Below are 9,665 nucleotides of genomic sequence, written 5' to 3' on the forward strand. Positions count from 1 at the left end.
TAGTTTTGGACATCAAGGTTTGCGGGGCCTAGATAACCGCAGGTGTCAGGAGTCCAACACTCTAGAATCCGAAGAACATACCGCTTTGGCACTTCACTCGTGATTTGCCAAGTACCCGATTCTTTCCTCGGACTCCTCCCAACCATCCGTCTCTTTCCTTCGTTTGGTGCCTTTTCATCATCGATTAGCTTGTGGGCCCCAAATCCGTCATCTCCCGCATATTTGACATCACCATCAACCGTCTAAAATAAATGCTAAATATTAGCACCCCACGATCCTCACGGCTCCGTCAGCTAACGCCGTGCCCTGAAAAACACACATCTCCATTCCCTGTAGATAAATCTGACGATTATCTGAATTATTTATTTATTTAATTAATTAACTCCGTTACTCCGACTGTGATTGTTCTCCGTCCGACGTTGTGTCCTTCGAACAAAGAACTTACTCCGACTCCCGCTTTAAATAAATTCTCAGACATCCCCAGCCTGCTCACTTCCGAAACGCCTCCTTTTAAGTGTTCATTCTACTTTCACTCTCTAGGGTGGTTTTGGTTTTGGTCTTATTTTGCTGCAGTGCTCCATGGAGGCTAATCATCGTTCAGCGGCGGTTGCTGGTCAGGAGGGGAGACTGCTGAGGTTGAGATGTTCGGTAAAGAGTTATGAATGGGGTCGCATTGGGCGGGAATCCAGTGTGGCGCGGCTTTATGAGAGGAATTGTAAGGCAGAGGCTGAGGATGGGAAGCCTTACGCTGAATTCTGGATGGGTACTCATGACTCCGGACCCTCCTATGTTGCACCAGAAACGGCAACGGCAGCGGCGGCGGAGAAGGAGTTGCTCAGTTTGAAGGATTTTATCGAGAAAAATCCCAGGGCTTTTCTAGGGGATAAGGTCTATGATCGCTGGGGTCCCAACCTTCCCTTTCTCTTTAAGGTACTGGTCTTCTTTTTCTGTTGTTTTTAGTTGCTTTAACGGAGTTATTTTGTTAATTTATTTGTTCTGAGCATTTTTGTACTCGTCTATATTGGCTTAAAGTTTTGCTAGTATTTGAGCCAACCTTTCTCCCTAATTCTGAGAAAATTTAAGAGTTATTCATACTGATCTTTCGTTTTCTTCAGGTAATTGATGGGGCAGGGGTGTCGAGAAATTTTTTTTTTTTTTTTTTTTTTTTGTTTTTGAGTGCCAAGGAAATTTTTTCTTTTTTTTTTGGGTTTATGAGTGGTATTTGTTTATTGATGGGGGTGCCAAGGCTTTTTTTTTTTGGGTTTATAAGTGGTATTTTTCTGGCGCTCTGATTGATGGATTAAATTTTAGGTGCTGTCAATTGCGAAAGCCTTGTCAATTCAAGCTCATCCAAACAAAGAGTTGGCTACCATTTTGCACAAGGCGCAACCAAATGTTTATAAGGATCCCAATCACAAGCCTGAAATGGCTTTGGCCCTAACTGAATTTGAGGCCTTATGTGGGTTTATCAGTCTTGAGGTAACGTAACAAATATTAACATCTGCAGCTTTTTTATTCACAATGACACAGCAAGTCCCCTATAGCCGAATGACACAGCAACATCTAGTAGCAATTGCGTTTGTGCTTCTTAATCATTAGTGTATACTCCTAATCTTGTCTCGATGATACCAACAAAAAGGAAATTTGTTTCAAGCAATGATACAAACCCAACTGGATCTATAAACTTTGGTATTAAGCATTTGAAAATTTTGGAAGCATGTTTTTTCATTATGCTCGGGTAAGAATTTGGTAGTAAGGGCTTGAAAAATTTGGAAGCATGTTTTTTCATTATGCTTGGCTAAGAATTCATTGTAATATGATGGGATCTCTGTTTACATGCATACGCGGGTGTTTTGCTCAAACATTGGAGTGGAATATTCTTAGTGCATTTGCGGATGTTCACGGTCTCTATCATCCATGATATACGGCAGATGTTTTGGAGCTGTTGTTGTTGCATATGGTTGTTTTTGAGGACATACAGAAACTGCACAAGAAAAATATGTACAGCTAATGACCTGAACTTTAATTGTTTTAAATTCCTGCAGTCGTGCAATGTGACTTTGTTGAAATGTATTACAAATCTTGTTATTGTTTCTCTAGGAGCTCAAGAGTGTTGTTCACGATGTTCCTGAGATTGTAGAGGTGGTTGGCACAAAATATGTCGACGAACTGTTGTGTGTTCATGAGGAGGATGTCAAGAAAGCAAAAGAAGTTCTTCAGCTTATATTTACTCAACTCATGGCAGCTAGTAAGGATGTGATTGCACAAGCTCTGTCCAGATTGATTAGTCGTCTGAGTATAAAAAATGAGGTACCTGTGGACTTATATTTTAAATTTGTAATCAAGAGTTGTCGAAATTCTTCGAGTGGGTGACATGACTGTTGAACTTCTTCTGCTCTTGTTATATTCTTATCTTGGTACTATTGCATTCTATGCAATAGCATTTGACTGTTAGAAACTTAGGCCCTAATTGGGAAGGCAGGACCAGTTTTGCTGGCACATGTTAGGTATTCAATGATTTGCCCATGTTTGACTAGCTCCATCCTGGGGTTCTTCAGTACTTCTTGGGTTCTAATTGGCCTCAGAATTGGTGTGTATATATAAATTTAGTCTTCAGTGTTTTTATGAGCTTTTGTGCTGAGATAGATGCAACTATTTTTTCCTCTTATGCTGTGTTTTTGTTATCTAAAGTAACTGGACTATGTATACTTCTTGATCTGATGAGTTGGTCTTGGGATATCAAGTTGCTATAACAGGTTAGGGAGAGTTGTATTACTAGTCATGTGCCCATTTGAAGTGATGTCCACATTCGTCATCGCTTGGGAAGTGAGCACCAAATACTTATATGGATGTTATCTTTTCTTCTCATTGCAATTCTAACATCTTCATTCTCCTCCCTTTTCTTCTTGTTGTTTTTTCCCCTTGGGGGGCCCTTTTTTTTTTTTTTGGGAGGAGCGGGGAGAGGATTTGATGCCAAGTTGTTTGACTTTAAAGTGAAGAAGTTAGAGATCAGTCTTGGAAAATTTGGAATTATATTAATTGAACCTTATCTGTTAATGCCAGTCAAGATGTGGTTGATGCACCAAAATTTCTGTATTAAGTAAACAATTTGCCCATCATATAAAGCCTTTCATCCTGGAAAGCATAATCTGAAGAAGTTTAATCATTACTCAAAGATGATTGATTTTCCGAACCTCTATGTATGAAACAAATCGAAGCAATTCTAAGCCTTGTCAAGGGGGCTGGGTTTGAGAATAATGCACATCTCCAGTATTAGTCAACTTTTACCTGAAGCTTATACAGAGACTAGGAGATTTTGAACAAGCTTGAGTACTGAATTTTGTTTAATTATACACAATGAGGTTAGACTTAAATCTTTTCTCAAAGATGACCGAAGTCTGATTTATGATTGTAAGAAGATGATTTGATCTTGTGAATCATGTTTACGTATCTAGAACCATGTGCATATGGTTTGATGTTTTGAATGAAGTTTATATATCATGTGCAATGCATTGTGGTTTTCTTACCATTTTTATATGGTTTTGTTGCAAGGACCATTAATGAATGATTTGGTGCATAAGGCATAATCTTGAACTACTGACCTCATGCAGGCCGCAGCTATAATATATTTTAATGGTCACTTGCATTTGCATTCTCCTGTAGTCTTGTAACCGTTCCAGCTTCATGACAACTTTGTTTTTCTCATGTTAATTAGGCAAGGGAGCTGACAGATAAGGAACACCTAGTATTGAGGCTTGAAAAGCAGTATCCAGCTGATATTGGTTTGCTAGCAGCATTCCTACTGAATTATATTAAACTTAAACCTGGTCAAGCTTTATATTTAGGGGCAGATGAGCCTCATGCATATATCTATGGAGAGTGTATAGAGTGCATGGCAACTTCAGACAATGTTGTCCGAGCTGGTCTAACTCCAAAGAGCCGGGATGTCCAAACTCTTTGTTCCATGCTCACATACAAACAGGTAAGGATAGTATTCAAGTTCATGGATGAATAATTCCTCATTCTTGGTACACTTTTTTTTTTTTTTTTTGAGTTTCCATTTTTGAGTTTTAAACTTGTGTAGTTTTTTTAGATCCTTTTCTGTTGAAGGAGCAATAAGTAGTTACTTTGAACTTGAAAGGTGCCGGTAATTCGAATGGCTGCCTGTTATAAATAGTGCGAAATCGTATTTGGCCATACAGTAAAGATTCAGATTTTTGCTGATCCTGAATCTTTTCAGTGGTGATGTTGAGATCAATATCTTGATTTTCACATGAAATGTATATTATGGATAAGTGGCTATGGTTTGCCTTGTGTCTAGGTTTCCATAATGATTCATTATGTTGGGCTGGGAGTTTTTTCAGCTGGACACTGTTTATTTGCAAAGATCATGTAGACTTGCAATGAGTAACCAATTGACCTGCAAACCTCTTCGATTTATTCTTAGTTCGAAGTCCTTTTTATGCCTGTTTTGCTCTGTGTTCCTCTGCTCTTCTTGTTTTTTTTTTTTTTTTCAAAGTTTGTCCGGGTTTTATTATATTCAATTTAACGGCTTAGATTGGTTGATTTAGTCTGATGGATGGCTGCTGCAGGGGTTACCTGAGATTCTTGATGGTGTTGCTCTGAATCCGTATGTGCATAGATACCCACCACCTTTTGATGAGTTTGAGGTTGACCGGTGCATTCTTCCCCAAGGATCATCTGTGGGTTTTCCATCAGTCCCTGGTCCTGCAATTTATCTTGTCATTGGGGGACAGGGAACGATATCCGAGGAGTTAGTTGCTGAAGGTGATGTACTGTTTTCACCTGCGAACACAGAGATCACCGTAACAACTACATCAGGCTTGAGTTTGTATAGAGCTGGCGTCAATAGCAAGTTTTTCTAAGCTGGTGGTTTATGGAAACATCTCATCCAAGAAGCACGGTAATAGTCGCACGCGATGTGGCATGTACTGTCTCTCTCTCTCTCGTATAATATTAGATATGTTTGTATATGCAGAGCTAATAATATATATATATATCACTTGAATTTTCTTTCCTGGGCATGAATGGCCAAACGTTTTAATGTGGTAAAAGCTTGTTCCGGTCGCGTCAACTTTTTGTTGGGTTTTTATTCCTCACTGTCGGTTCTGTGGAGCAACTTTCGGTCCATAGAGACTGCCAGCAAGCAAGAGAGAGAATTTGGTACACATCTAACTTCTTCCCGCGTTGAGTACTAGTTAGCATAGCTAACCGTATGCTCGTGCGACGCTAACACCTTATGAGCCAAAGATTAAATTGAATCTGTCAATACATTCTTCACTATCAGCTTGCGCGTGCTTTACTGTTGTCTAGGGATTACTAAAGAGCAACGCTGATACAAGCAAAGCTCTGAGTTGTTCAACATGTTTGTTCTTTAGCCGTGTGTTTGGTAGCTATTTTCTGTTTGTAGTTGGGAAAGAATTTACTACTACATTTTTTTTTTTTTGGCGCCCAGCAGAAAGGGCGAAATCAACACATGTACAAGTTTCAATGCCAATGCTACAAATCATTTATGAATCAAATGATAAATAAGTGGATATAGAGCACTATTCTCCTGACATATATATATATATTGACTGAGAAGTAAAATTAACTAGCACTAAAGGAAAAGGTAATTTTCTATAGCTGGTTTGCCATGTCGTTGTCCCATGTTGAACTGTTTCAGTTTTTTTTTTACCAGGGGATAGCCGCGCAATTGTTTAATAATCAGGCAGATACATTAAAGATAGGTTGGCGAAGCTAATGGTTGTTTTTCATCATTATGGTAACGAAGGGGTCATTTCTCAAGCCCCTTCTTGGACTTGGGTGTGTAAGAGACTCGAACCAAAAACGTTTTCTTTGGTATCAAGAGTCAAACAGATGTGCTCTTTTATTTTGTACAATGAAATGCAATCTGTAATTGATAGCTTAGTATTTGATGACTTGAAAGGGACTTGTTTCCCATGATCTGCAACCTCTGGTTAACTTTTAATTAATGGTATTACTTCTTTTATTGAGAAAAAAATAAAAAAAAAAAAGAGGGAGAGAAATACGAAGAAGAGAAGCCTAGTCATGTGTCCGCATGAATTTCCTTTTATCTCCGCCCAGGCACATACACGTCCAAGCAAATTTACACAGCAATAGGCAGGCTTTTTTCTGTATTAGCCACCTCTTTATCAGATCCACTGAGCCACAGCAGGAGTGCTTCAGCACCTTTCTCCCACGAGCAATCCAACATCATGTCATGGGCTACTCCTTCGAGGCAGATAGGTGACACACCATAAAACCGCCCTGTTTCATTCAGTCCCTCCATATCCTACAAAATTTTAATTGGTCTTAGATGCACTTCAAATTTTCTGCATGCTCCTTAAGAGTGATCCCAGTATAATATGGAAAATGTTGAAAGCAATAGAAATCACTCCACTATGAGTAATAAATTCTGCATTTAATCGGAATATCTATTGAAGCTGAATTTACCACTATGAAGTCATCATTTGCGCCCAGCACCAAAACTTTTGTAGAAGAATTGTTCACTGAAGGAACAGGAAGTGAGGCATTTAGCTTTCTTAGGTCAAACAACGGCATCCTCGAACTTTCTGTCATCAACTTTTGGTAACTGAAGAGAAAAAAAAAAATATTGCAAAGCTTATTCAGTGCAGAAAAATAGCAGAAGGGAGTTCCAATGAAAGAAACCAAACAATCTTCTAGACCAATATTTTGGCTTAATAACTGTACACAAAGTTTAAGCTACATCAATTTAGGCAATAGACCTAGTTTCGTAATCTGCTGATTTTACATCAACACAAATTTATTAATTGCAACATTTGGTAATGTTACATTAATTTCAACTAATGGCAGCTGTTAGTTTCTGAAGTACATACCGTAAAACCAGCTGATCCTCCAAGGAAACAGAGAAAAAGGTTTCCTTACAAAGAGGCAGGGAAGTTTGAAAAGCTTTGGCTGCCAAGCTGAGAGTTACCTGTAAAAATTTTTAAGGACACTGAAGGTCAAAGAAAAATTGTTACCAAAAGAAGAAGGTGACACAGAAGTTTGCCAAGCATTGACAAAGCAAGTTTTATGCAATTGTGATTGAATGGTCTCGCAGGCAGACAAACTATGAAGTTTCTCAAACTAAGTAATGCTTTCAATGAAGAAAAATTAGAATTAAGAGTATAGTAGTTCATAAATGATCTGTCCAAATCTTAAAAATAACAGTCTGAAAAGTAGAAATAAATGAGGAAGTAAAAGAATGACATTATTAAGACGCTCTTTTAAGGATGCAATAGAAGCAGTGTCAATATATTCACAGCAAGAAACAGAGACCTTAAATGCAGCAATAGGTTTGGAGAAGAGATATCGCCATACTGCTTGGCTGGATAAAGTGAACGAAATATGTTAGTCTGCCATAAGTAATGGGAAAGATGAGGTTGTTGCACAGGCAATCACCTATTACCAGAAGGAGGTACGGAGCAAACCAGCACTGCACCAGCAAGATAGGGGTGCAACCTTCCACTCTCTAAACACAAAAGCCAAGAAAAGAAACAGCCAAAAGTGATCACAAGTAACTTATCTGATAAAAGAATTTGTTACCAATTACAGTAAATAAAAAATTATGCTAATCATGCTTGTGATTTAAAAAGTCACAAAAGCTACTACAAGTTTGCTTTTTCCAGAAGAAGGATGGGGCAATCACGCTGAAGGAAAGTACTTTGGCATATAACCTATGTAAATTTCACGCATCCCAGACTAGATATTAGATTTATGACAGTTCATCCTTGAGGCAACCCTTGTCACGGTTATTTGAACCTTATGGTTCAGGAAACAATATATTTCCTTTCTCCAAAATAGACAAGGTTAGCCACTCAAAGGCGTTCTATTTGCTATATGTCCTTTTGTTCTTAGCATTGGATAGCTTAGTTATCAAGCTTGAAATTTGAGGATGATAAGCATCTGATATTGGAGTTAAAATATGTTTGTATTTCAGTCTAATATCCAGTAGCCATAGTAGATTCACTCTGCCTTCCTAAACATGTTTATATCTCCAAAATTTTAAAAATACCTTGAATTTTGTTGGATCTCATATTAGCAACGTAATATTGCACGATCAGTCCCCCAAATGAATGTCCTATTAAGACAGGGCGCAGTTTGAGTTCTTTCTGGATAAAGTCAGCAACATCACCTGCATGTGTCTACTGCAGAATTAAACTGGTTTAGTGGGAGAAATAAGATAAACGCAGGAAGCACTTAAGGCTTAATCTCTGAGAAAGGTAATATCTCTATATCAGTTTCTCTTGTTCATTTTTTCCCTTATCCTATTCCCACTGCTCTATAAGTACTTAGAAAGGGTTGTCAATTTGAGCTACAATACCTGGAGAGTACCAGCAACAGGACCAGCAGGATCATTGCTTTCTCCCTGACACAATAGTGAGAAATTGAATTAGCATCTGATATCATATTTACGTATTATAAAGCCCGAAGACAAGGTACAACTGTTGGGAAGGGGGAATAATCAATAGAACCCGGCTGGATCCGGGCTGGGATAATGGTGCCCATTCTTAACCAGCTCCGAAAGGGTTCCTTCCAAAAGGTTTTGAAGCTTTTACTCCCATTTCATGATATTCCAAATGGGATGTCTTTTTAGCAAGACAAAGATCACTGATAAGCAATAGCAGAAACGGAAAAGGCACATTCTTTACGCTATCATATCATCGAGTACACTAGAAGGCTTGAAGAAAATCAAGCTTACATGTTTCTTGATGCTGCATTAGCACTTATACATGGTTTTGGTTAAGAGGGGAGAAGGGATGAGGAGCCTGATGCAAGAAGGGGCCATGCTCAACTGAGACTAATGATGGTTAGCAATTTATCATTATAGACCAAATGTTTTTCTTCTCAGTTTTCTTTAAACTTATGTACCTTCTCATTTCTTGAGATAAGAATTGCTCAAAGCCATGTAAATCAAGATTAATCCACATTCTTGGATTGGACTTTCCGTGAATTAATCTGAAGCAAATATTTTTTTGGCTATCGATTACTCAAAAATAATAGTATAAAAAGAAATTAGGAAGCTACATTTTGTCAGAGAAATTTAGATTGGCAGTCTAGGCGTTAAGGAACATAAATCCACTCATCCACATATCTAAACCACGGAAATTTATATCAGTAATTCATAACTTTGATGTATCTTTCTTAATTAACATTCTCGATAATATTTCATCAAAGCTGAGTTTCAAGAGCTCTACGCAGCCACAACTAACACAAGAGTACCTGACCCAATAAGCTGAGAGCATAGCAATCATATCCATTTTGGGAAAAATACGGCAGCCAATGCTCAGCCCAGCACCAAGCTGCATGAAAGCTCCCATGAACGAACACTAATGGTGGGATTTGAGATTCCTCTTTCCTCTCGTCCGAGCTTTTGTGCTTTAGGCCCTCTTGGAAGATAACCTCCATGTTCAACCCAGAGGGAAGCTTGTGGAAACGACGTGACTGCCCTTGTTTCAGTTCATATGGAACCCGCATTTTGTATTCTTGATTGAGCGCAGCTCTTGGCCTTATGGCGGTTCTGCTCTTTCTCAGGATCATGCTTGTAGTCAAACTCAGAGTAGCCATTGCTAGGATTTGGGAGACAAAGCAAAGCTATCCTACGGTTTCAGCAGCACTGT

The 9,665-nt window shown here is 38.6% G+C and overlaps 2 protein-coding genes across 3 annotated transcripts; one reads left to right on the top strand and one right to left on the bottom strand.

Moving 5' to 3' along the window:
• The first annotated feature begins 308 nt into the window (after positions 1-308).
• Positions 309-5,189, top strand: LOC113777556 (mannose-6-phosphate isomerase 1). The gene is made up of 5 exons (XM_027322676.1): positions 309-930; positions 1,312-1,479; positions 2,101-2,310; positions 3,716-3,982; positions 4,593-5,189. The coding sequence occupies exons 1-5, from the start codon at positions 580-582 to the stop codon at positions 4,884-4,886; spliced, it is 1,290 nt and encodes a 429-aa protein (XP_027178477.1). The 5' UTR covers positions 309-579; the 3' UTR covers positions 4,887-5,189.
• Positions 5,190-5,839: 650 nt separating this feature from the next.
• On the bottom strand, positions 5,840-9,665 carry LOC113777557. Of its 2 annotated transcripts, XM_027322677.1 has the most exons (8): positions 9,268-9,663; positions 8,369-8,413; positions 8,060-8,189; positions 7,447-7,516; positions 7,324-7,372; positions 6,882-6,979; positions 6,478-6,616; positions 5,840-6,316 (listed from the first exon to the last, which is right to left on the bottom strand). In XM_027322677.1, the coding sequence occupies exons 1-8, from the start codon at positions 9,610-9,612 to the stop codon at positions 6,131-6,133; spliced, it is 1,062 nt and encodes a 353-aa protein (XP_027178478.1). In that variant the 5' UTR covers positions 9,613-9,663; the 3' UTR covers positions 5,840-6,130. The 2 variants fall into 2 exon arrangements, with proteins under 2 accessions (XP_027178478.1, XP_027178479.1); XM_027322678.1 differs by lacking the exon at positions 6,882-6,979 and having other exon boundaries at positions 7,454-7,516; positions 9,268-9,665.

This window comes from Coffea eugenioides, chromosome 7, assembly GCF_003713205.1.
Source record: "Coffea eugenioides isolate CCC68of chromosome 7, Ceug_1.0, whole genome shotgun sequence".
Lineage (NCBI taxonomy): Eukaryota > Viridiplantae > Streptophyta > Magnoliopsida > Gentianales > Rubiaceae > Coffea > Coffea eugenioides.

Bases quoted from the DNA above. Each gene is read 5' to 3' on its own strand.
- LOC113777556 (XM_027322676.1), top strand. From the start codon at position 580: ATGGAGGCTAATCATCGTTCAGCGGCGGTTGCTGGTCAGGAGGGGAGA. The intron at 931-1,311 runs GTACTGGTCTTC...ATTAAATTTTAG, and splicing joins ACCTTCCCTTTCTCTTTAAG to GTGCTGTCAATTGCGAAAGC. The intron at 2,311-3,715 runs GTACCTGTGGAC...CATGTTAATTAG, and splicing joins GTCTGAGTATAAAAAATGAG to GCAAGGGAGCTGACAGATAA.
- LOC113777557 (XM_027322677.1), bottom strand. From the start codon at position 9,612: ATGGCTACTCTGAGTTTGACTACAAGCATGATCCTGAGAAAGAGCAGA. The intron at 8,414-9,267 runs GTACTCTTGTGT...CTATTGTGTCAG, and splicing joins CTCTCAGCTTATTGGGTCAG to GGAGAAAGCAATGATCCTGC. The intron at 8,190-8,368 runs GTATTGTAGCTC...ATTCTGCAGTAG, and splicing joins CTGTTGCTGGTACTCTCCAG to ACACATGCAGGTGATGTTGC.